At 66.2% G+C, this 24,840-nt stretch overlaps 4 protein-coding genes across 4 annotated transcripts in view; 2 read left to right on the top strand and 2 right to left on the bottom strand.

Moving 5' to 3' along the window:
* The window catches only part of KSR2 (kinase suppressor of ras 2), a gene marked incomplete at both ends in the record, with an annotated part of 54,064 nt that extends 50,512 nt beyond the window's left edge, over positions 1-3,552 (bottom strand). Inside the window, 2 exon segments of the mRNA XM_084297150.1 lie at positions 3,372-3,434; positions 3,436-3,552. Coding sequence (XP_084153276.1) covers positions 3,372-3,434; positions 3,436-3,552 — 180 coding nt within the window.
* A 4,864-nt stretch (positions 3,553-8,416) lies between these two features.
* Positions 8,417-11,307, top strand: RFC5 (replication factor C subunit 5). Its single transcript, XM_084297265.1, has 11 exons — positions 8,417-8,462; positions 8,594-8,658; positions 9,296-9,432; positions 9,522-9,601; positions 9,768-9,841; positions 9,939-10,098; positions 10,212-10,293; positions 10,398-10,527; positions 10,730-10,807; positions 10,887-10,941; positions 11,025-11,307. Exons 1-11 carry the CDS (start codon positions 8,431-8,433, stop codon positions 11,119-11,121), a joined length of 990 nt encoding a protein of 329 aa, XP_084153391.1. The 5' UTR covers positions 8,417-8,430; the 3' UTR covers positions 11,122-11,307.
* Positions 11,308-12,477: 1,170 nt separating this feature from the next.
* Positions 12,478-15,955, bottom strand: WSB2 (WD repeat and SOCS box containing 2). Its single transcript, XM_084297204.1, has 9 exons — positions 15,800-15,955; positions 15,481-15,652; positions 15,168-15,391; positions 14,883-15,014; positions 14,420-14,520; positions 13,879-14,051; positions 13,647-13,760; positions 13,126-13,233; positions 12,478-12,948 (listed from the first exon to the last, which is right to left on the bottom strand). The coding sequence occupies exons 1-9, from the start codon at positions 15,813-15,815 to the stop codon at positions 12,786-12,788; spliced, it is 1,203 nt and encodes a 400-aa protein (XP_084153330.1). The 5' UTR covers positions 15,816-15,955; the 3' UTR covers positions 12,478-12,785.
* A 1,479-nt stretch (positions 15,956-17,434) lies between these two features.
* On the top strand, positions 17,435-24,274 carry RASAL1 (RAS protein activator like 1; the record flags this gene model as incomplete). The annotated part of the gene is made up of 20 exons (XM_084297435.1): positions 17,435-17,499; positions 18,346-18,402; positions 18,510-18,623; positions 18,721-18,782; positions 18,870-18,999; positions 19,550-19,631; positions 19,737-19,874; positions 19,958-20,040; positions 20,121-20,238; positions 20,319-20,472; positions 20,573-20,637; positions 20,722-20,834; positions 20,935-21,127; positions 21,212-21,349; positions 21,785-21,923; positions 22,127-22,305; positions 22,395-22,532; positions 23,242-23,412; positions 23,502-23,622; positions 23,889-24,274. The coding sequence occupies 20 exons, from the start codon at positions 17,435-17,437 to the stop codon at positions 24,272-24,274; spliced, it is 2,646 nt and encodes an 881-aa protein (XP_084153561.1).
* Between the last annotated feature and the right edge of the window lie 566 nt (positions 24,275-24,840).

The raw sequence follows: 24,840 nt of genomic DNA on the forward strand, positions 1-24,840 counted from the left end.
GGGGCTGGGAAAGGTGGCAGAAAATCCACCTGCAGGAGCACGAGGTCAATGTCGATCCCCTCCTTGTGGGGTCTGGCTGTGCCAAACGTCACCATGCCCGTGGAGCGCACGCGTTTTGGACACACGCAGGGCTCGGCGGGGAAAATGCTTCCAAATTCAGAGGCTCTGGGATGAGGCAGCCCCAGCCCGATGGGAGAAGGCTCCCACGGGATAGGAACTGGGACCCTCGCTGTCCTGGTGCCTGGCAGCGGGAGCAGACACTGGCCCAAACTGAATGGTTCCTCCCCGATTCCCCCGAGGGCTTGTTACTACAGATGTGCCCGGCAGCACCGGGGAACACCTTGCCACCCGGGTGTTTGCCAAGAGCTTTCCCTCTCCAGGCTCTTTGGAGCCCTGCTAGGTTTGCACGCCACCTCGGGCTCTGCGCCTCATTTATTTCCAGCACTGCTAAACGCTCCCTGGGGCTCTCCCATGAATAAACCCGAGCTGCCCCGAGTTCCCACCAACAAACCCCCGAGCAGTGCACGGAGCTGAGCCCTGCTCCAGCTCGGTGCACTGGGGTTTAATTAATGGCAAAAGGGGTCTTGGCATCTGCTCCAAGATGGGACGCATCGGGCTTCAAACGCTCCGAGCTCCGGCAGGATTTCTGCCCCCAGCACCCAGCCACTTTGTGGTCACTTGAGCAAAACTTCCCTGTGAAACCAAACACTCGTTCTTCCTCTCCCCTCGTTTATTTTTGCCCTCTCTCCTTTGCTGTTGGCCCAAATCGTTGAATGCCCAAGCTTCACCCACCCCGCAGCATCCCCTCTCCATGGGGACGATGCTCTCCCCCACTCAAACACCACGGCGGGGCGTTAAACCCAAACACAATGATTTGCATCAATCAGCACCAGGGCCAGACCCTTTCAGACAGATCCCACGAGCTCCAGCTCACGCCATGGCCCTGCAGCACCCCAAAACCCAAATATAAGGGTGCAAAGCCAGAGTGCCAAGCTCGGGAAGGGGAACAGAGCCACTCACTCCCAGCCAGCGCTCCCTGCTCTGATGCTGCTCAGACCCAGGTCTGCGCAGTTGGGCAGCGTTTTGGTTGCAGCCACTGCCTTGGTTTTGGCTGGAGCCTGTCCCAAGGTGCAGGCAGGACCTAAAAACCTCCTGGCACCAAGCGCTGCCACCGAGCCCAGGCCACGGACACCGGTACCATCCAGGAGGGACGCTGCATCCCGGGGAGTTACCGGCTCCCCGCGCAACCACGGCGCAGGGAAGATGGGCACTCACGTGTACCCCAAAATTATTTAAAATAAACAAGCAGAAGCACCGCTCTGAATGCTCCAAAACCAGGATTTGGCAAAAAATACGATGGTGGCTTCGCCCCTGCGTTGTTGCAGCTGGGTTGGAAGGGAAGCAGCGCCGAGCGGTGCCTCCGCACCTGCGTCACGTCCTTGGGACGCGGCGGTGGCGGCGGCTCAGGGCCACGCTCGGCTCCTGCTTACGCTGGTGGAAACCCAGGACAACGTGGCCGGGGTCCCTGGGGTCCCCAGAGCCAGGCTGGACCCACACCAACATGCCCAAACTGGGAAGCTGGCCCCGGATCCATCCCTTGTCGCTGTCCTCATGGAAATTGCCTGATTTCTGTGCAAGGGGTAGAAGAACAGAGCCCAGGACAGAGCGATGAAGGGAATGAGGTGCTGGGGTTCCTGGGGCTCCTGTCCCTTGGTGCGGGCTGGTGCTGGGCAGACACCTCCCTGCCAGTGCCCAGAATTTAGGGGGCAGCTCCCAGGGTTTTCCCCCGGCCACCTCCGAACCTGTGTTGTCCACGCACAGGAGGTGGGGACGCAGCATCCCTGCAGGGGATGGCTTCGCCACGCTCTTCATCTCCATCATCTTCATCCGTCCCGTCCGCAAGAGGCAGGTGGGAACTCGTGAGTGGTGCCAACCCACACGTGGAGCAAGAGGAACACTGGGCACTCACCAGGCCTCCGAGCGGGACCACGTGGGTGCGGCCACGCAGGATGAAATCCCGCTGTCCTGCATCATCCAAATCCACCTGCACGCCCCAAAACCGCTGCTTGCTGTCCCCAGGAGGCAGCTGGGGACACTGCCTGGCTTGGAGAGGTCCGGGAGCGCAGCGCATCCCGACCCGCAGTGCACATATGGGACTTGGACCCCAATGGGGAGGCACACAGGGGGGATCCCCCTGCTGCAGAGCACCCCAGGAAGCTGCAGCACCCCACGGGAGGAGGTGGCACCGCAGCCCCGGCCACCGCGGTGCCTGGCCCCGCGCCCTCAGAGCTGCTCAGCGGCCGCGATATTTCGGTTCTGCACCGGGATGGAAAGCAACAGCCAAAAAAAAAAAAAACAAGCGAAATCCCCCCGGCCGCAGCCTCCTTGCTTCCCCAGCTCTGAAAATCAGCAGCTGTAGTAAATAAATCCCCTCCTCTGCTCCCAGGGGCTGCACCTGCACAGGGGGAGGCCTTGGGGCTGCGCAGGATCCGGCCCCAAGGCCTGTGCGTGGGGTACAGAGAGCCGGGATGCTTCCAGCCTGCAGAAACCCCTTTCAAACCCCTCTCACCACAGAGAGGGATGGGGTCCCCCCGATGCAGATTCTGGGACCCCTCTGCCCTGCAGGGCCACCGGAGCCATGCAGGATTTCCCCCTGGGTGCCTCCGGGGGAGGCCGGAGGCTGCGGCAGAGGAGCCGGGGGCGAGGATGCTGGTGAGGATGGAGGATGCTGGAGAGGATGCTGGTGGGGATGGGGGATACTGGTGGGGATGGGGAATACTGGTGGGGATGCTGGTGAGGATGCTGGATCCAGGAGCAGGCTGCGGGTGAGCAGGGGGCTGCTGCTCGCCGGGATGGAGGCGGTTTTGGGGGAAAAAAGGGGATCCGGGGGGGTGCCGAGGCCAGGCCGGGGGGGATGCGGGAGGCAGGGCTGCGGGCCGGGAGGCTGCGGGGCGCTGCGGCCGGGCCGGGGGCTGCTGGAAGGAGCTCGGAGGGGGCCGGGGGGGGCCGGGGGGATGCGGGGAGGGGGGATGCGGAGGCCGGGGGCCGCTCCCGGCGAGCAGCGCTCGGCTCCCACCGGTCCCACCTCGGGCCACCTGCAGAGCGCGCAGCCTCACTCGGCCGCTCCGCACCAAAAAAAAAAAAGGCTCCGCACCCAAAAGGCTCCGCACCCAAAGGCTCCGCACCCCGCACCGCACCGCAGCGCCGCGGGGGAGCCCCGCTGCGATGCCCGGGGGGTGGTGGTGGTGCGGGGAGGGAGGGGGGGGGACAGAGAACGGGGAGGAAAAACAGAGCAGGGGAAGGACCGGGGGCTTGGTGCTGCTGGTGCAGGGTGTGTGTGTGGGGGGGGGGGATGCTCGCCGGGCCCCTACCTCCAGGGTGCGGATCTCCTTCTGCGTGAGGTCGTTGGAGGCGGCGCACTTGGTGCGGAGCCCCCTCCAGGTTGGAGATGCTGATGTCGATCATGTTCTGGACGAGCTCGCACTGCTGCAGCGCCTTCTGCAAACTCAGCTGCTGCTGCTCCTCGCTCCTCGTCATGTTTTCCTCATCCATCGCTCGCCGCGCCCCCCCACCCACCCCCCCCCCCCGACCCCCACCCCACCCCTCCGCGCCGATGCTCGGCCCCCCCCCCCGCCCCCCCCCTCCCCGTCCCCCGTCCCCCTCCCTCTTCCCCGGCCCCCGCCCCCCCCCACCCCCCCCCGCCCCACAGCTCAGCCCCGCTCCGCCGCCCGCAGCATCGCGGCCCCGCGGCGCGCACACCCCCCGCCCCCCCCCCCCCCCCCCACCCCCAAACCCCGAAGCCCTGAGCGCGGCCCCGCGGCGCGCCCCCCCCCCCCCCCCGAAGCCCCGAGCGCGGCCCCGCGGCGCCCACCGAGCCCTCAGCGCGCCGCCGCGGCCGCCTCCCCCCGGGCGCGGCGGGGCGGGGGCGGGGGCGGCGCGCTCCCGGCACCGCGGGGCCGCGCTCGCTGCGCGCCGCTCCGCGCGCGACCCCCCCCCCCCCCCCCCCGCAACCCCCCCTCTCCCGCACCCACCCCCCCCCTCTCCGCACACGCGCGCCCCCGCGCACGGATGCGCGCGGAGACGCGCGCACCGCACCGGCACCGCGGAGCTGCGGGGAAATTTGGGGAGGGGGCGCGCGGTTGGGGGAGTGGGGGGAAATGGGGGGGTAATGGGGGGGTAATGGGGGCTGTGGTGGAATGGGGGGGGCGTGGGGAAATGGGGGGAAAATGGGGGGAAATGGGGGGGAAATGGGGGCTGTGATGCAATGGGGGGGCATGGGGAAATGGGGGGGAAATTGGGGGAAAATGGGGGCTGTGATGGAATGGGGGGCATGGGGAAATGGGGGGGCAATGGGGGGAAATGGGGGGTAAATGGGGGCTGTGGTGCGATGGGGGGGCACGGGGGAAATGGGGGGGCAATGGGGGGGCAGTGGGGGCTGTGGTGCAATGGGGGGCATGGGGAAATGGGGGGGTAATCGGGGGAAATGGGGGCGAAATGGGGGCTGTGATGCAATGGGGGACACGGGGAAATGGGGGGGCAATGGGGGGAAAATGGGGGCTGTGGTGCAATGGGGGGCACAGGGAAATAGGGGGCAATGGGGGGGTAATGGTGCAATGGGGAGCATGGGGAAATGGGGGGGGCAATGGGGGGCAGTGGGAGAGGCAATGGGGGGGCTATGGTGCAAGAGGGGGGCACAGGGCAATGGGAGAGCAAGGGGGGGGGCTGTGGTGTAAAGGGGGGGGCATGGGGCAATGGGGGGCTATGGTGGCAATGGGGAGCACGGGGCTGTGGGGTCATGGGGCAGTGGGGGGGCTACAGGGGGTTATGGTGCAAAGGGGGGGCATGGGGTAATGGGGGGACAAAGGAGGTTATGGCGGAATGGGGGGGCATGGTGCATTTGGAGGATGGAGTAATGGGGGGCACAGGGCAATTGGGGGGGCAATGGGGGGGCACAGGGCAATGGGGGGGCAATGGGGAGCAATGGTGCAAAGAGGAGGGCACGGTGCAATGGGGTCTTGGTTCAATAGGGGGGCACGGGGCCATGGGGGGGGGGCACGGGGCAATGGGAGAGCACAGTGCAGTGGGGGGGGCAAGGTGCAAGGAGGGGACCACCAGTGGGTGATATTGGTAGTAGGGGGGTGGGCGGACCCTTCTTGGAGGGCTTTTCCAACCTTAATGTTTATAGGATTTTGTGAAAGGGGGGGGGCATGGTGTAATGCAGGGGGCACGGTGCAACGGGGGCTGCAGTGCCATGGGGGGCCGTGGGGCAAGAGGGGGCTGTGTTACAAAGGGAGGGGGGGCATAATCTAAAGGAGGGGGTCATGGTGCAATGGGGGGGGGCATAGCCTAAGGGTGGGCTGTAATGTAAAGGGGGGGGCACGGTCTAAAGGGGGGGCACAGCGCAATTGGGGGCTATGGTGCCATGGGGGCACAGGTGCACTGGGAGCTCCTCCCATACTGGGGGCCCTAATACAATGGGGGGGGTCCTACTGCAATGGGGGGGTCCTGCTGCAACAAGGGGGGAGATATTGCTGCAGTGGGGGCCCTGGCACAGCGGGGGGGTCCCGTTTCTGAAAGGGGGTCCCGTTTCAGAGTGCAGGGGATGCGCACCCCCAAAAGCCCAAGGAGATGGGTGCCACAGGGGGGTCTGTGCTGCGGGATGGGGCAGGGGGAGAGGCACCCCAGGGCTCCTGCCCTCCTGGAGGGGAGGTGGGGGGGGGCGTGGAGGGGATTTGGCCCAAATCTGAGCAGAATCAATTCAAAATAATTCACCTGCACAGGGCTTTCACTTTCCGGGTACGTATTTCACTTTCTGGGGTACCCGCGCCTGACGTCTCCAGTCTGTGGGGAGCACAAAGCTAACCCCAAGGGGCTCTGTGCAGCAATTACACCTGCTGCCACTCCGAGCAGGAGTTAGGATGAAGGTTACGAGGTCTGAAATGGGCTGGTCGGCACTTTGTTCAAGGAGAAGCTTTAATTTAGACGCTCACCCAAGGAGCCCATGCTGGGATGAGCACACGCATCCCCCTTCCTCCTCCTCATGGGCGAGCTGGTCCCTTGCAAGCAGCAATTCTGCCTTTAAGGGTGGCAATAAACGGGTCGGAGGGATTTTATGGGAACCTTGAGATGGGAGCGATGCAAACAGAACTCCCCAGCACCGCAGCTCGGACGTACGGGGCTGTCCAGGAGACCCTACAGGTGGGCACACATCCTATGGATCAGCTCTTTCATGAGCTGGGCGAGCACACCAGAAACACGGGCAGAGCTGCACCACCCTGGGGCAGATATTCTGGATATTTGGCACCACGAGGTGCCGGGATATCTCACCCAAAAGGGACGGAGCCGTTCCCTTCTTGCCAAAGCGTTTGGGCCAGAGCAGGGCGAAGGAGAGCGGTCTGCAAAGCGCCCCAAAGCCCATGCTGGGAGGAAAAGCCATGAGCTTCCCCAGACCCCCCCCCAAATCCTGGCTCGGGGCAGCCTCCAGCAGCTCTGGGGGGTTTCCCTCTGGGAATAGGGGATCTTTCCCCCGGCTGCGGGCAGCCTCTGAAGGCAGCGACAGCCAGAGACGTAAATACCGCCCGAGCTCAAACTGCAGCACAATTCCTGGCATTTACGGGGCACGGGTTAAAAAAAAATAAACCCTGCTGAAATTTTCTCTCCCGATGGCTTCTGTGGTTAGACACGCCTTTCGATAACCAAAACGGTTTGCAGCAGCAGATGTTTTTTTCCTAAAACAATCCCACTAGCAGCATGGCCACTTCTGTGCTCCCAGCACCAAACGCAAGGGAGGGGAGGACGGGAAGGTCCCATGGGGCTCTAAACGCCCCTCTGCACCCACTGCCCTTCCTTCCACCGTCATTTCGGTGGCTTCCAGAGCAGGAAATTACCCACAGTCCTGGTAGATGTCCTATAAAAAATAAAATAATAAAGTGGAATAAAATAAGGAAGAATAAAGTAAGTAATAAAATAAAGAAGGAAAGAGCGAAGAAGGAAAGAAGAAAAGAAAGAAGGAAAGAAGAAAATACAATACAATACATAACAAAATAAGAATAAAATATGAATAAAATAGAAATAAAATAGGAATAAAATAGAAATAAAATAAAATGCAGGGAGGCAAAAAGGTAAGCAGGTGCCGAGCCGCCCCGGCACACCCCACACCAGGTTTCCCCAGGTAAAAGCAGGCCTGGGACCAGGGGTGAGGCGTGTTTTCCCATGGCACGGCCTCGGACAGCTTGAATTATTCATTTCCTTCTCGATCGGTGTCTGGATTTCGTAAACGGGCGAGATGTGAGCGTTGTTACTCGGCAACCCCAACCGCTTCATTTCTTAACCAGGAGTCGCTCCCAGCAGGACCCGCTCATCCCAACGCACCTCGTGCTCACCTGTGTCCCCTTTTCCTGCCCCCCTGCGAGCCCGGACCCTATTGGCACCAGCTCCATCCCCGCTGCCCCCCCGGAATCCCCCCGGGACCCTCACCCCCTGGTTCCCTTCCCAAAGCAGCGTCCTTGGGGAGCCAGGGGGGCAGCGGTCAATTGAAAAATAAATTGAAAAATATGGGTACGGATTGTGGATCTGATCCCGTCAGCCCACAGCTGAGGTCACCCACGAGAAATATGGTGGGGAAATAGGGAAATACCACGGGGGGGCTGCAAGCTTTGCCCCCCGCAGCAAACTGTGCCTGCCCCCTCCAGGGCTCAGCCTGGGCTGCACGTGTAGTGTTAGTAGGGCCAGGGGGGTGAATGCCTGGAAAATTGGGGTTTGAAGGGCCAGAAGCCCCCCAGGTGAACACCAGCTCCACATTTCACACCCCATGTCCAGCTACCAACCCATGCGCGTTTGGGGTTTTCTATAGGATTAGACCTGGAGCTCTTCCTTGGGGGGCAACAAGATGTCCCTGGTATATTTTTGCCCCTCAATACACACCCCAGCGCTTCTGCGGGTGGGTTGCCTTCTTGAAACCCGGTCTCCCCCCACCAGAACATCTCCTTTTCCTCCCCCATCCACCCCAAAACGCCACCCGAGCACCCCACCGGCTGCGTTAGGCTGTTCCCCATGGCCCCCCACCCCACAGACATGGGGGCCAGGCAGCCCCAGGAGCTGAGGGGGGCCCATCCTGGCACCCCCTACGGCCGATCCAGCCGGGTTTAAGCCCCCTGGACCCCAAACCACCCCCCAGTAGCCCCCACCCCACCCCACAGCCGGCCCCTGGCACCCATGGGTGCTGCCGACTGGAGGGGGGGGGTGAGGAGGGGCCTTCCCCAACCCCTCTAGATACCCAGCAGCGGGGGGCAGCCCCCCAGCAGCGACCCCCGGGGCCGTGTCCCTGTCCTTGTCCCTGTCCCCAGCCCTGTCCCTGTCCCTGTCCCCGACCCCCCCGGCCCCATGTGCGGCCCCCCCCAGGCCCCGCTCTCGCGAGGCGCCGCGGGGAAGATGGCGGCGGCGGGCGGGAGGAACCTGCCCTGGTGAGGGCGGGCGGCGGGCTTGGGGACGGGGTTTTTGGGGGGGTTTTGAGGGGTTTTGGGGGGGCCGGGGGGTGTGTGGAGGGGATATGGGGGGGTCGGGGCACCGGGTTGATCCCCGCTGCCCCCCGCAGGGTGGAGAAGTACCGGCCGAGGGAGCTCTCCGAGCTGGTGTCGCACCGGGACATCCTCAGCACCAGTGAGTAGCGGGGGGACACCAGCACCCCCAGTACCCCCCCGGCCCCAACAGCACCCCCAGTACTCCCCAATCCCCAACAGCACCCCCAATACCCCCCAACCCCAACAGCACCCTCCCACCAGCACCCCCTGTATCCCCCCGTCCCCACCAGCACCCCCATCCTCACCAGCACCCTCCTACCAGCACCCCCAACCCCTCCCAGCACCTCACCACCACCCCCCAGCAACCCCCATTCCCCCAGCACCCCCACCAGCAACCCCCCCATTCCCCCCAGCACCCTCCCAGCACCCCCCATTCCCCCCAGCACCCTCCTACCAGCACCCCCAACCCCTCCCAGCACCCCACCACCACCCCCAAATAACCCCCCCAGCACCCCCCGTTCTCCTTATTCCCCCCAGCCCCTCCCAATTCCCCCCAGATCCCCCCAGAACCCCTTCATTCCCTCCAGCACCCTCCCACCACCCCCTCATCCCCCACCCACCTTCCCATTCCCCCCAGCACCCACCATTCCCCCCAGCACCCCCCATTCTCCCCCCCACCCCCCCCAGTACCCCCCAGGGATGCTGTGGCCGCACACCGCGCTCAGTCCATCCCCAGAACCCCCCCCCTCACCCACCCCCCTGCGCCCCCTCCCCAGTCCAGCGGTTCATCAGCGAGGACCGGCTGCCCCACCTCCTCCTCTATGGCCCCCCCGGCACCGGCAAGACCTCCACCATCCTGGCGTGTGCCCGGCAGCTCTACCGGGATCGAGAGTTCAGCTCCATGGTGCTGGAGGTAAAGGAGGGGGGAATCCTGGGGGGGGCATCCAGCTTTGGGGCGAGAGGGAGAGCCCTGCACCCCCGCTGCTACCTCTGTCCCTCCAGCTGAACGCCTCGGACGACCGGGGAATCGACATCGTCAGGGGGCCCATCCTGAGCTTCGCCAGCACCAGGACCATCTTCAAGTAGGCTTCTCCATGCCTCGGGGGGTGGTTTTGGGGTGGGCTGTGGGGATTTGGGAGCTGGGAGCGTTCCTGGGGGCCGTGCTAAGAGGAGGCACCTCCAGCCCCAGTCTGGCTGCTCCTGAAAGGGGGTTTGGGACCAGATCCATCCCTTTCTGCCCCGTCTCAGGAAAGGCTTCAAGCTCGTCATCCTGGATGAAGCCGATGCCATGACCCAGGACGCTCAGAACGCCCTGAGGCGAGGTGAGGGGCACCCAGGGGGGGCTTGGCAGCACCCTTTGAGCCTTCCCCGTTGTACAAGGCTGCGGGGGCTCCATCCAGCTCCTCTCCTTCCTTGCAGTGATCGAGAAGTTCACCGAAAACACCCGCTTCTGCCTCATCTGCAACTACCTCTCCAAGATCATCCCCGCGCTGCAGTCCCGCTGCACCCGATTCCGCTTCGGGCCCCTCACCCCGGAGCTGATGGTGCCCCGGCTGCAGCACGTCATACAGGAGGAGGGGTGAGCCGGGGGGGCTCTGCCACTCACCCCCTTTCCCCCTGCTCCTGCCGCAGGGGCTGGAGACCACGGGGGTGCTGAGCCGGTCCCGCTGCAGCCCCCATCTCGCCTTGCAGGGTGGATGTGAGCGAGGACGGGATGAAGGCGCTGGTGACCCTCTCGAGCGGCGACATGCGCCGAGCCCTGAACATCCTGCAGGTACTGAGCGTGGCTGCGGGCGCTGGCGCCTCGTGTAAGCTGGCACCTCGGTGGGCCCTGCAAACTGGGAGCTCTTCGTCCCTCCTCCACCTCCTCTTCCTCAGAGCACCGCCATGGCCTTCGGGAAGGTGACGGAGGAGAACGTCTACACCTGCACGGGGCATCCCCTCAAGTCCGACATCGCCAACATCCTCGACTGGATGCTCAACCAGGACTTCTCCACCGCCTATCGCAGTATCCTTTTCCTTCTGCCTTGGGTTTTATCCCCGTTGCCATAAATCCTCCTTTTTTTTTTGCCACGGGTTCCCACCCTCCTGCTCCGGCTGGGGTGGGGCTGGCTTCATGCCGCTCGCTGGGGAGGGTCCCGCTCCCATCGGGGTTGTTGGATCCTGCAGGGAATGTGTGTAAGGATCCCCTTCACTCGCTGCCATCTCAGAAATCACCGAGCTGAAGACGCTGAAGGGCTTGGCCCTGCAGGACATCCTGACCGAGATCCACCTGTTTGTGCACAGAGGTAGAGGTCTGCGGGGCCGGCTCCTGGCTGGCCGCCCCAAAAAAACACCCGAACTCACACCACCTCCTTCTTCCCGCAGTCGATTTCCCACCCTCGGTCCGCATCCAGCTGCTGATCAAGATGGCAGACATCGAGTGAGTCTGCCTGCTCTTGGCTTGCTCCGTCGGGGCGCTGGTGCTGCTGCAAGCATTTCATCTCCCCCTGCCTCCTGCCGCAGGTACCGGCTGGCTGCAGGCACGAGCGAGAAGGTTCAGCTGAGCTCCCTCGTCGCGGCTTTCCAAGTCACCAGGGACCTGATCGTGGCCGAAGCCTGAGCCTGGCGTGGTGGCTGCGAGCATCCTGGCCTGCAGGGTGTCCTGAGCAGAAAGCCGAGGCGCCCGTTGGCAGCTCCGTGCGGCTTCGTGGTTCCTCTTTGCACGCCCTGGGCCCCCACCTGGGGCGTGCCAGAGCAGCCTGTTTTTATACGCTTCACCGGGAAATGCAAACATCTCTAAAGCCAAGCAGGTTGTGTGGTTGTTTTCTTTTTTCTCCCCTACAGCCGCGGCTGAAGGGAGGTGATCGAGCCTCACCCCCTGCCTGCGTCCCATTGCAAAGGCCCCGGTGGCAGCTCCGGCTTCTCCGAGGCTTTGGTGCCTGCAGCCCTCAGCAGCGCAGCTCTGATGTTCTTTGGCCGAGGGGAAGAGCTCAAAGCACAACCCTGCCGACCTTGGGGAGCTCAGCAGAGCTTAACTGCGCTGCCGCCGGCCCACGTAGCAGCCGTGGTGCACCCACACGGGCTGCTGGCACCTGCCTGCAGCACTCCTGGGGCCCTCCGTGCAGGGATGAGCTGCCCCAGCTGCTCACAGGCTGAAAAGTAGAGCCCTGGCAGTTTGTAGGTCATATATTTTCCTGGAAGTCTTTGGGAAACGACAGCTTTCGGGGTTTAGCTGCTCGCAAAGGAAAACACTGCAGGGAACTGCTTGGAGGAGATGTTCCCCGTCTTCTCCTCCACCAGCTGGGGTCAGCCCAGGGCTCCTGCACGCAGGAGGGCACCAAGCACGTGCTGTCCCTGCAGCCACCAGCTCAGCTGGAGCGAGAGGCGTCCATGAGACTGCTGCGTGCGCGGCAAGGCTGCACACCAGGCACACACTGCGGGCGAGCTGTTCGAGCGCCAAGTCCTAGGGGCTGGCGTGGGGGCGGAAAAAGCAACCGAGGAGCGAAAGCAGGGGGCTAGGCGAAGCCACGTTCTGCTTTCACAGCTAACCACGAGGACTCATCCTCCCCGGCGCCCACCACTGACCATCTGCTCCTCTCCAGAGCCCAGCGAGCGGCTCTGACTTACCCAGAGCTGCAGCAGCAGGAGGGGCTGCTCCCCGGGCCCCCGCCTGGCAGCCCCAGTTCACCTCTACGAGCCACGAGGGAAGAAGTGAGGAATCAACCATCTTTTATTCCGTCAGCGCTGTCACCCAGCCCGCAGAAACCGGCTCAGGTTCGTCCAGCTCATGCCCAGACCACGGGAACGGCAGAGCCCGCGGCCCTCCGGCAGCTGAAGTACGGGCTGGGCCCGTCAGGGCCGGTGGGGGGGCTGGTTGTGGCCCCCGTTTCACACCGCCAAACGCTCTGCTCGGCCCGCAGCTGCTAATCCTCAACCCACAACATTGCACTTGGAAGCAAAAGCACCTGACCCAAAGCCTGCAGATAGCAGGGGGACAGGGGGACTCGTGTCCCCTGTGGGGTCACCAGAGCTGTCCCCACGTTGTACTGTGCCCCGTGCCCTCTGCATGCTTTTTTTTTTTTTTTTTTTTTTTTGCTGGGTTCTAGTATTATTACACCAAAAAAAAAAAAATATCTCCACGTTCACAGACAGCCCCAAAACGAGGGGAGTAACAATCCTTCCGCCCCACGGCTCACCAACCAGCACGACAAACTGGCGGTGCTCTGTGAGCCAGGCCAGCCCCGCCGCGAGGCAGGGGGCTCTCGCCTGCGTGCCTCTGGTCCCTCAGAAGGTCCGGTAGGTGAGGAACTCCTTCAGCTTCCTGGGAATGGGGAGTGCAAGGACCTGGTACGTCGTCAGGAAGGTGCGCAGGGCTTTGCGGCACAAGTGCTTGAGCGACGAGAGGACTCTTGGAGCCGTCCAGAACTGGACGTGGCCATCTCTGGTCCTGCAACGAGACCCGAAAAGGCCCTGAGTGAGCATCCACCGCCCCAGCACGGCGCAGAGAGAGAGTTAATATCCCCAAATATCCCGAGCGAATATCACATTCACTCCCCAAACTGGAAAACCAGCCTGCACCCTTGGGCTGGTTTGTCCTGGAGCTCCCCGCAGCAGATATACGCACCCTGTGGCAATGAAGCCACCGTGGGGAAAGTACATGCAGCACAGCCCGTTGGTCATGGGAGCAAACGCCACCGGGGATCGCAGCTCCAGCGCCCAGATCCTCAGGAGCCTAAGGAGACAGGGAGGTGACACAACGTCAGGCGGTGCCTGCAGCTGAAACGAAGCCTCCGGGGCCACCTGAACGCACACAAGTTGGGAGCAGGGCTTTATCCCGTGGATTTAGAGCCTCCCCGAAGTGTTACAGCAGGGCAGGAGCACTGTGCCCTGCAGAGCTGAGCCAGATGGGGACAGAGCAGGTGACAGCACTGAGGAGCACTGCAAGGGGACACAGGCCCTGGTTCATTGCTCAGGGAGGTGACAGCGCCTTGACCTTGCCATCTCCTCGCACAACCAGGGCTCTGAACGCGTTGGTGTCTTTGCCACGCAAAGTCTGCTCCCTGCTGGGACGCCCTGAACTTCTGAAACGTCCTCTTAGGACCCTCCTTCCCTCCGGAAAGACCCCGAGGAGGGGTATTAACTCACCTGTCGTCCGCCACCGTGGCCAGGTAGAGGCCCTCTGGGGAGAAGCAGACCGACCGCAGGGAGCTGGTGTGGACGTCGCTGCTGTAATCCAGCGCCGAGTGCAGGGGGACGTGGCTGCGAGGGGAAAAACACGCTCAGCCTGAGCCCCAGGCCTCGTTCAGCCCCACCAAACCCCCCCCGACACCTCTCTACCCCGTTCCTGTGGCCCCCTTTGTCCCCCCCAGCTCCGTACCGCAGCGTCCTCAGCTGCTCCCCCGTGTAGGGGTCCCACATGATGACGCAGGTGTCGTAGGAGGCGGTGACGAGGAGCGCTGAGTCCGGCGAGAAGTCGCAGGACACCACGCTGCTCTGGTGCCCCTCCAGCCTCCGGATGAGCGTGTAGGACCGCATGCTCCACAGCAGCGCCTGCGGGGCACGGGGTGGGGGCTGAGGCCGAGGCTCCCCGCGCTGTCACACGGACCCAGGACAGCACGGAGAGCCCAGCAGAGGAGACGAAGCCAGCAAGGGTGGCTGAAACAGCTGTGATAACAGAAAGCACCCAAATACCTCCCCAACCATCTCTCCCCACCACACCCCAACGCCTCGGCGGTCAACAGCATTCCTGTGCCCACCCCGGATCCTCACCCAGCACGGTGTGGGGCACGTTGGTGCTGGGAAGTCCAAGGAACGAGGCTGGCTCTCACCTGCCCCTTCCCACACGGGGACTTCTCACGTAAAGGGGGCAGGGGGAGCGTGGCACTCCGTGGGACCGGCTCCCACCCTTGGGGACTCACCGACTTCTCTCCGGCAGCCGAGCAGAGCATGCTGCAGTCAGGAGAGATGGAGCAGCAATAAACCCACTGCATGTGGCCCGTCAGCACCTGGACCTGCCGCCCTGGGGACAACAGACACGGGAGTCATCAGAGACAGAGCTGAGTCACCGGGGACAGGCCCTGCCCCGCCTGCTGTCTCAGCCCCACTCCTAAGGAGGAAAACGCATGTGGGGTGGGGGAATTTCCTTGTGCCCATCCCAAACTCTCTATCTGCAGCACCTTCCTGCAGTCCCCAGGTCCCAGCTGGGAGGAGATGGCTCTGCTCTGTCCCAGGACCCCCCCTTCTGCCTCAAACACCGTCCCCAGAGATCCCCTCCCACCATCTCCCCTTCCAAGCTGTGCTCCTGCCCTCTCCTCGCCCACAGCAAAGCACAGCCTGGGGTAGGGCTGACCTAGCACCGGGGGCACCCCTGCTTGTTCCTACCATCTTTGCTGAGGTCCCAGACACGCAAGGTCCTGTCCCGTGACGCCGACACCAGGATGAGGCTTCCATTGGGAGCGAAGCTCAGGTCCCTGACGACGTCCTGGTGCCCCAGGAGGCTGAAGAGAAGGTGTCCTGCGGGGAGCAGCCGTATCAGCCCTGTCAGCGCCTGTCCTGCTCACCCTTGGGAAATATTTAGGGAAGGACAGAGCCAGGGAGCAGGAAGGGCAGAGAGAGCAGCCTGAACTCGTTGCTGCCACATCCCCGGTGCCACGGAGCACCGCTCACCTGTCTGCACCTCCCAGACTTTGATCTGCCCGTCGTTGAGCCCCGTGGCCAGCACCAGGCAGGACAACCCCGCGGCAGCGTCGGGGCCCCCCGCCGCCGGCCAGGCGCTGAAGGCCAGGCCCCAGACGATCTGGCCGCACTCCAGCGTCTTCTCCTTGGCTCCCCCTCGGCTCCGCACCTCCGCCTTGCCGCCGCCGTGGCCCTTGCGCTCCGAGGCTCTGCAGCTGCGGGGAGGAGAAGGGAAAAGGGGGGCAGAGCGGGCTGGCACCGCGTCCTCCAAGGCGGTGTGTGCCCCCCACACCCTCTTACTCACAGCTCGGCCTCCTCCAGCGGCCAGGGGATCAGCTTGACCAGGCAGTGGCCCTGCGACCAGGCGAACCAGGCGCCGTCGGGGGAGAAGGCCACGCTCCACGTCTCGCAGCTCGACTTCCAGTCCGACTGCTGCGGCCGCCCCGGCTTCAGCTCGGCCAGCAGCACGGGCTCCTCTGGGCAACGGGGGCGGCACCAGCGCCGTCAGAACCCGGTTCCCGGTTCCCTGCTCCCCTCCCTTCACCCTCAGCCCTCCCCCGAGCTCCAGGCTCTGGGCTCCATCCCCCGGGAGCCCCGAGCCCCGTGCCCGGCCCTGCCCTCACCTGCGCTCGGCTTCATGGCGGCGGCGGCGCCCGCCCCGGGGAGGCCCCGCAGGCCCCAACCGGGCTGGGCGCGGCCTCCCCGGCCTCTACGGAGGGAACCGGGCCGCTGGCAGCCCCCGGCCGGCCTCCTCCTCCCTCCGCACGGCTGCTGGAGGAGGGCCCGGACCGCCCCGTGCGGGGCGGGGGCTGCGGGGCAGGGCCGCGGCTGGAGGCCGGGCCCCGAGGCCTGCGCTTGGCGCTGAGGGGGGGGGGACGGGGACGGGGTTGGGGTCGGGGATGGGGTTGGGGTTGGGGTTGGGGTTGGGGTTGGGGCCGGCCCTTCCTCCCTCCCGGAACGGGTCTGACGGTAAACACAGCCCCGGGACAGCGCCAAGCTAAACACGGCCCCGGCTGCTGGCACCGTGACAGGGCCAGGAAGAGGCAGCCAAGGGTGGTGGAACCCCCCGGGGCACAGCGTGTGACAAGGGGACAGCCCCTGGTAGTGGCACCCCGGGGACACAGCACCCACAAAGTGACAAGGTGACACCCCCTGGCAGTGCCACCTCAGGGACACAGCACCCACAAAGTGACAAGGTGACACCCCGATAGTGGCACCCCAGGTATACAGCACCCACAAAGTGACACCCCAGGGACACAGCACCCACAAAACGACAAGGTGACACTGTCCATATGGGGTCACCCCCTGGCGGGGACACTCCCCCACAAAGTGACACCCCCCAGTAGTGGCACCTCAGGGACACAGCACCCAGAAAATGACAAGGTGACCCCCCTGGCAGTGCCACCCCGGGGGCAGGGCACCCACAAAGCAACAAGGTGACACCCCCTGGTAGTGGCACACCAGGAACACAGCACCCACAAAGTGGCACCCCCCAGCAGTGCCACCCTGGGGACACAGCACCCACAAAGTCACAAGGTGGCACCCCCAGCAGTGCCATGCCAGGGACCCAGTGTCCATATGGGAACCCCTCTGGTGGCAGTGAGTGCCACCCTGGGGACACAGCACCCACAAAGTGACCCCCCCTGACTCCTGGGCATGGCACGCAGCCCCCCCCGGTGCCCCCCAGGGATCACCCCCCCACACCCAGCTGCTGCCCGGGGACACGAGGGGTGGGGGGACACCCACCACGTACGGGGACAGCCCCCAAAAAACCTGGGGACAGTCCCTGACGGCTCCCGGCTGTGACAGGACCGAAATTACCCCCCCTGGAGGGGGGGGGGGGGGGCACCCAAAGGGTCCGGGTGGGGGTCACCGGGCGCAGGGGACGTGCCTCAGTTTCCCCGCTGCTAGGCGCGGGGCTTAGGATGGCTTTGGCCATGCGGGTGACACGGGCGGGTGGGCGTGGGGAGAGGGGGGGGGTCCCCGGTGAGCCCCCCCCACGCCCCCCCCGGGCTGTGCCGCCGTGTCCGTGGGCACGGGGCCAGCCCACCCGAGCTCGCCCGCGCGCTCCGGCTCGCTGCCTCCTGCTCGCTCCGGCACGGAGGAAAACAAACCGAGGAAGGACGCAGCGAGGAGGAGGAGGAGGAGGAGGAGGAGGAGGAGGAGGAAGAAGAGGAGGAGGAGGAAGCAGGGCCTCGCTGCCCACCCCCCCCAAACCTTGCAGCCCCCCCCCATGGACCCCTAGGTGCCATGCCAGCATGGCCAAGAGCACCTCGCTGCGCTGCCGGGTGCTGGAGGGGAAGGATCTGCCCGCCAAGGACGTGTGAGTGCCGCCGGGGGGGTCTCAGCCCCCCCACCCCAAGGGGACGTGGAATAGGGTGGGCTCTGCTCTCCCCCCGGTTTTGGGGCTCCCCGCTCGCCCCCCCGTGCTGCCAGGGATCCGTTTCCCTCATGGGGGGGTTTCCCTCAGCCCCCCACCCCTTTTGCTGCCCCCCCCCCCAGCAAGGGGGGCTCGGGGTGCTCCCCCAGGGCTGTGGTAGCGCTCTTGGGATGCGCAGCCCCCCCAGGGACCTTTTGGGGTGCCCCCATCTCAGGGCACAAAGCGAGGGGGTCCCCACCAGGACCGTCCCGTCTTTGGGGCTGGGGGCACCTCCTTTGGGGTCCGGCTCCTGGCTGAGTATTGCCCCGGGGTGGGGGGCTCGGGAGAGGGGGGTTCGGGAATTGGGGGGGCCCCAGCATTGCCCCACACCCCCAGCACCCAGCCGGGAGGGTGCGGGGCACCCACCGGGGAGGAAGAGGCAGGATCCGTCCCTCGTCCCCTGGTCCTGGGGCACGGGCGCTGCTTTTCCGCCCCGCTGGAAAAGGGTTAAGGCCGGGAGGGCCCTGGGCCAGGGAAAAGCGGGAGTCACCGTGTCACCGTGTCACCGTGTCACCCTGACACCGCCCCAGCCCCGAGCCCAGGTTGCTACAGAAACTCAGGGCTCGGTGCCACCACCGGCACCGACACCTGGGGACATGGGGACAAGCGGCTCGGGGTGGCCCCGGGGGCCCCAAAGCTCAGAGTGCCGACCCCGTGGAGGGTGCCAGCTGTGGGGTCCGGCTGAGGACACCCCCCCCAGCAGCACCCTGGGGTGCTGACCCCCGTCCCCCGTCCCCTTCCCACCCCCAGCTCCGGCTCCAGCGATCCCTACTGCGTGGTCAAGGTGGACAACGAGGTGGTGGCCAGGTAGGGGAGCGTGCCCCGCTCGGAGAGGGGACACGGGGACTTTGTGGGGGGGGTGGGCGCACCCCCTCCTTCCCCTCCACGTGCCCACGGGGGTCCCGCACCCGCAGGACGGCCACGGTGTGGAAGAGCCTGAACCCTTTTTGGGGTGAGGAGTACACCCTGCGCCTGCCCCGCGGCTTCCGCAGCCTCACCATCTACGTGCTGGACGAAGACACCATCGGGTAGGGGGGCAACGGGGTCGTGGGGGGGGGGTCCAGGGGGTGGCATTGAGGCTCTGCCACCCGAGGGTGGCCGTCCCCATCGGTGTCCCCCTCGCAGGCACGACGATGTGATCGGCAAGGTGTCGCTCAGCCACCAGCAGATCTCGGCTGAGCCGCGGGGTGAGCCGGGGGGTTCGGGGATTTTTTTGGGGGGGCCCAGAGGGGCCGTCCCCGTGCTGCTGGTGCCCACCCCGTCCCCCTCAGCAGGCATCGACGGCTGGCTCAGCCTGGCGCCCGTGGACCCCGACGAGGAGGTGCAGGGCGAGATCCAGCTGGAGGTGCAGGTGCCCGAGCAGGGCCACCCGCGGGTGCTGCGCTGCCACCTCATCGGGGCCAGGTAGCGGCACCCAGGGGTGCTGGGGAGGGGGCTGCGCCCACACCGGGGTCTCATTTTGGGCTGGTGGGGGTCGGCGGAGCCGTGAACGTGGGTGGAGTGGTGAGGATGGTGGTGGCACATCCCGTGGGACAGACGAGGGGACGCGCCGCGTCTCTCCCCGCTGGCTGCAAGCTGGGGGGAAACTGAGGCACGCCCCGAAGGCTGCGGGTGGCGTCGGGGTGGGCTCAGACGGGGCTGCTGGGTTTGGGGTGGCAGTCTGCGTGTGCACACGTGTGTGCGTGTGTGTTCACACGTGTGTGTGTGTGCGTTCACACGCGTGTGCACACGTGTGGCTGTGCGCGCCCGCAGGCAGCTGGCAGAGGCAGGAGCAGCATCCCGCTGCCATGGCTACCGAAGCGGCTACCAAGGCAACGGGATGGCCACGGGGACAGCCAGGAGGGACAGCAGCGTCCCCCGCTGGGCCACCTGCCCCCCCCTCACCCAGGGACAGGGTGCCAGCACCCCCCGTGGTGCCATCCTGCCACCTCACTGCACCCCCACCCTCCCGCAGGGACCTGGCCCCCCGGGACCCCTCGGGCACCTCGGACCCCTTCGCCCGGGTGTCGTGCTGCAGGCACACGCAGGAGACGGCCGTGAGTCCGGGTGGCAGCGTGGTGACACCGTGGGGGGACGTCCCCAAAGGCTGGGGGATCCCGTGGGGACCTCGTCCCCTGCCGCCACCGGCCCTGTCCCCGCAGGTGATTAAGAAAACCCGCTTCCCGCGCTGGGACGAGGTGCTGGAGTTCGAGCTGGCGGAGGGCGAGCTGGGGGACGCCGTGCTGAGCGTGGAGGTGTGGGACTGGGACATGGTGGGCAAGAACGACTTCCTGGGACGGGTGAGGGCCTCGGGGGGCACAGGGGACACCGGTGCCACGGTGTGCGCCCCCCCTTTGGCTCAGCTTTCCTCCCAAAAACCCAGGTCGAGCTCCCCGTGGGCACCCCGGGTGCCACCAAGGGCTGGTTCCAGCTCCTGCCCTTCGCCAGCAGCGCCGAGGAGCCGGGGTGAGCACGAGAGGCATGAGGGTGCCGGGGGGGGGGTGTCAGGATCTGTCCCAGCCTCTCCCTTCGTGGTGTCGTTGCAGGGGACGCCTGGGGTCCCTGCGGCTGGCGGTGAGGCTGGTGGAGGAGCAGGTGCTGCCCCCACACTGCTACCAGCCCCTCATCCAGCTCCTCACAGAGCCCATCCGCTGCCCGGGCCAGGTGGGTGCCGCGGGGTGGGGACACGCTTGTGTCCCCCCAAGCCTTGTGGCGGCCCCCTGCTCACCCTGCCCTCCCCGCAGCCCCCGGCCGGCACGGCCCTGGCCGTCCTGGAGGAGGTGAGCTCGGGGGAGAGCCGGCAGGACGTGGCCACCAAGCTGGTGAAGATCTTCCTGGCGCAGGGGCTGGCCGTGCCCTTCCTGGACCACCTCATCGCCCGCGAGCTGGCCAGGACCAGTAAGTGCTGGGGGCTGGCTGCCCCCTCCCCAAAAACCCCCTTTTGGGAGGCAGAGCGGGGCCACCAAGGAGGTCACGGGACTGTCCTGCTGTCTCCCAGCGGACCCCAACACCCTGTTCCGCTCCAACTCGCTGGCCTCCAAGTCCGTGGAGATGTTCATGAAGGTGAGCAAGGGAGGGGGACGTCGGGACACGGGCACGGCGCCGGGGACAGCTCGGGGACAAGGAGGGTGGCTCGTGTCCCACCAGGTGGTGGGGCTGCCCTACCTGCACGAGGTCCTGAAGCCCGTGGTGAACCGCGTCTTCGAGGAGAAGAAGTACGTGGAGCTGGACCCCTGCAAGATGGAGCTGAGCCGCGGCAGGCGAGTGCGGGGACACGTCCCCGTCCTGCTGTCCCCCTGTAGCATGGGGACCACCCCCTGCAGCGGGCGTCCCGGTGGCGAGCCGGCGGTGTCCCCGCAGGAGGATTTCCTTCAAGGGGTCCCTGTCGGAGGCGCAGGTGCGGGAGAGCAGCCTGGGGCTGCTGCAGGGCTACCTGGGGGACACGGTCGATGCCATTGTGGGCTCGGTGGAGAAGTGTCCCCCGCTCATGAGGGCGGCCTTCAAGCAGCTCCGCAGGCGGGTGGAGGAGCAGTTCCCCTCGGAGCAGCACGAGGTGGGGGCCACGGCGGGGCCAAGGGGGGGCCACAAAGTGCCAGGAGGTGGCCGAGCCCCGAGCTCTGTCCCCCTGCCCCGGCAGGAGGTGCGCTACTTCTCCATCAGCGGCTTCCTCTTCCTCCGCTTCTTCGCCCCCGCCGTCCTCACCCCCAAACTCTTCGGCCTGCGGGAGCAGCACGCCGACCCGCGCACCGGCCGCACGCTCCTGCTGCTCGCCAAGGTGCGGGGAGCCCCGGGATGGGGACATCAGGGAGGGACGGGGACACCCAGGAGGGATGGGGACACCCAGAAGGGACAGGGACCTCGGGGGCAACGGGGATGCCACTGAGGGAAGGGGACCCCAGAGAGGCAGGGAGACCCAGGGGAGGGAAAGGTTTCCCATAAGGGGACAGGGACCGCAGGGAGGGACAGGGACCGCAGGGAGGGCAGAGCCATTCCTGTCCCCATGCCACATGCCATGACCCACCCCACTTGTCACCATGCACCGAGCACGGGGCAGCGCTGCCTGCTTGGGTCCCACCACCCCGTGCCGCCCCACTTTCCCATTTTCCTCCCCCAATTCCCACTCCCACGGGGGACAGGACATAGTGGGGGGGACAAGCGCCGGGTGCTGGGGACGGGACCCGGCAGCGTGAGCCCTTCCCGCGCGGGGCAGGCGCTGCAGAGCATCGGCAACCTGGGGCTGCAGCTGGGCAAGGAGCCCTGGATGGCCCCGCTGCACGCCGTGCTGCTGCCCAGCATCACCCGCGTCAAAACCTTCCTGGACAGCCTGGTGGAGGTGGACGGCACCCACGGTGAGCACCCGGGGCACACCAGGCACCCCCCGCGTGGTACCGGGGGGTGAGGGTGGCACCAAACCCTACAAAAACCCCCAGGACCCCGGGGGGTGCTTCCCCATTTAAGGGGGGAATTCAGGCTCCGGTTTTGGGGTTTCCTCGGGCTGGGCGAGGCGGTGGCACCCTGAGGTGATGCCCCCACCTCAATGCCACGGCCGCAGCGGGCGAGGAGCCGGTGCTGGTGGCACCTCTGTGCCCCACGGCCACCATCAAGGAGGGCTTCCTGCACGTGCGCGAGGCCGAGGAGCCCTCCTCGCTGCTGCCCTGCTTCGCCTTCAAGAAGAGGTACTTCTGGCTCAGCGCCGAGGCTCTGTCCTACTCCAAGACCCCCGAGGGGCAGGTGGGTGCTGCCCACGACCATCCCCACAACCCCACTGGTGGGTGTCAGTGCCGTGGGCGCAGTGACCCATCCCGTTTTAGGGTCCCCAGGCGCGTTGCCGCATCCCCGTGGCGCAGATGCGGGCAGTGGAGCGCGTGGACGAGGGCACCTTCCCGCAGCCCCACGTCATGCAGGTCGTGGCGCAGGACGGCGCCGGGCAGCTCCGCACCACCTACATCCAGTGCAAGGTGGGGGCACCCACCCCGCACCCTTGGGACACTGGGGACACCCCCCTCCAAGCCCAGCACCCTCGGGTGCCCCCGCCCAGGACACCAGCAAACAGCCCAGGGGGAGGCAAGCAGAGCCTGGGGGTGGTGGGAATAGTCCCAGTCCCAAATGCAGCTCTACTGGTTGTACTGGGAACAGTGGGGTGCCAGCCTCGGTTGTATGGGAACACTGGGGTATCCTACCCTGGTTGTACTGGGGTCACTGGGGTGCCTGCCCAACCTGTGCTGGGATCAGTAGGGTATCCAGCTGTATCCGTACTGGGGTCACTGGACTATCAGCTCTTATTGTACTGGGGTCACTGGGGTATCCAGCTATATCCCTACTGGGATCACTCCAGTTGTACTGGGGTCACTGGGGTACCCAATGATATTTGTACTGGGGTCACTGGGATTCCACCTCTAACTATATTTAGGGCCATAGGGATACCAGCCCTGTCTATACTGGGATCACTGTGGTACCAACCCTGTCTGTACTGGGTGTACTGGGAAACCATCCCTGTCCATACTGGGACCACTGGGGATCCATCCCTGCCCCCACAGTGCCACCTCCCCCCCATCTCCAACCCGGACCCCTCTGCCATCAAACCGCCACTTGCTGTCCCCGCGGTGCCACCCCTTTGGGGACGCTGCGGGGTGGAACCGTGACCTCTGGCACCTCGGGGGGGGACACCCGCTGGGTGCCACCCCCACCCCGTGTCCCCGCAGGGTGCGCAGGAGCTGTGGCAGTGGCTGTGGGCGCTGCGGCAGGCCAGCAGCACCAACCACACCATGCTGTCCACTTGCCACCCCGGCGCCTTCCGTGCCACCCGCTGGTCCTGCTGCCTGCAGCCTGCCCGCACCGGTAAGGCTGGGGACCTATGGGTGGGGTGTGTGGGTGTAGGGGGGGGTCCCCAGCAGGACCCCCCCACCCACCCAGATCCTCCTGGGCAGCACCCGGCTGCAGCAGGACCCACGGTGCCGTGGCCATGGGCGAGTGGAGCGACCCCCTGGACCCCGCGGCGGCGGCGCAGAGCCTCTACGGGCACCTCCGGGCAGCGGGGGCACGGCTGCGGTGAGGCGGGGAGGGGGGGGGCTCTGCGGGGTGCCCAGCACCCATGGGTGCCCCCCCGGCATGGCTCAGGGTCCTTGTCTTGCAGGGAGGCAGCAGAGGGGGAGCCCGAGGGCGGCGCGGCGATGAAGCCCCCCCAGGCGGGGCAGGGAGGTAGGGGCGCACGGGGGACGCGCGGGGACCCCCACCCCAGCAAGGCGCGCGTAAATACGCACGGGCGCGCGTGCACACCCACGCGTGTGCGCACCCACGGGTGTCTCCTCCGCTAGGGGACAGCAAACACCCGCGGGCACACGCACGCGGGGCCGCGCGCTCGCAGCCCGCAGTCGGACGCGCGCACGGGTGGGTGCGTGGGTCGCGAGTGGGGGCCGGGGGTCGCGGGTGGGCGCTGACGCTGCCGGTGCCGCAGGAGGAGCCGCGTGGGGGCGGCTGCAGGAGGTGCTGCGGGACCTGGACATCGCCCACGAGGCCTTCGCTCGCCGCCACGGCGCCGCGAGCCCGCCCACGGACACGGACACGGACGCGCCCCCGCCGCCCGCCACTTAAAGGGTGGCGGCACCGCACCGCCGGCTGGGACTACAGCCCCCAGCATGCCCTGCGCCGCCGGGGCCCGGCCAGCCCCGCCCTGCGCCGCAAGGCATGCTGGGAGTTGTAGTCCTCGCCGCCTTCCTCCGTTGCGCTGCCCCCGTGGACGCGGGGACAGCGCAGCGGGGGCGTCCCACGGACACGCAGGAGGCCGCGGGGTGCACGGCTGGGTGTGCAAGGGCTGCAGGGGCCACGCGTGGGCTGCGGTGCATGGAACACGAGTGGCAATGCTGCTGTGATCTCGGGGGGACGGGGGGGCGAGATCTCCACGGGGGTGCGGGCACGCGTGGAAGAGCGCGTGTGCACGTTTGCGTGGCTGTGAGCGCATGGGTGTGCACAAACACGCAGCACACGTGTGCACGCACACGGCATGCAGGAACACGAGCGCGCACACGTGCATCACGCACGCACACATGCGCGCACACACATCATGCACCCACACGCGTGTGCACACACATGCAGATTCCCACCACAGCCCCGTGTCCCCATGGCACATCTCCAAACCTCACCCTCCGCGACACCCCCCGGGTGACAAACACCCCCCCGCGGCGGTGCCACCCAGCACCCCGTCCCCGGCACGGCACGGGCGCGAGGGCGCGCGGTGCGGGGACGCAGCGGGACACGGCGTGGCGTGTA

The sequence above is a fragment of the Netta rufina genome (genome assembly GCF_964035555.1).
Source record: "Netta rufina genome assembly, chromosome: 17".
In the NCBI taxonomy this organism is placed as follows: Eukaryota; Metazoa; Chordata; class Aves; order Anseriformes; family Anatidae; genus Netta; species Netta rufina.

Excerpts from the sequence above, each read along its gene's own strand:
- RFC5 (XM_084297265.1), top strand. The coding sequence starts at position 8,431 with ATGGCGGCGGCGGGCGGGAGGAACCTGCCCTG. Across the intron at positions 10,099-10,211 it reads CACGTCATACAGGAGGAGGG|GGTGGATGTGAGCGAGGACG; the intron begins GTGAGCCGGGGG and ends CTCGCCTTGCAG. Across the intron at positions 10,294-10,397 it reads GAGCCCTGAACATCCTGCAG|AGCACCGCCATGGCCTTCGG; the intron begins GTACTGAGCGTG and ends CCTCTTCCTCAG.
- WSB2 (XM_084297204.1), bottom strand. Across the intron at positions 15,392-15,480 it reads CCGCTGGAGGAGGCCGAGCT|CTGCAGAGCCTCGGAGCGCA; the intron begins GTGAGTAAGAGG and ends TCCTCCCCGCAG. Across the intron at positions 13,761-13,878 it reads GAGCAGCTGAGGACGCTGCG|CCACGTCCCCCTGCACTCGG; the intron begins GTACGGAGCTGG and ends TTCCCCTCGCAG.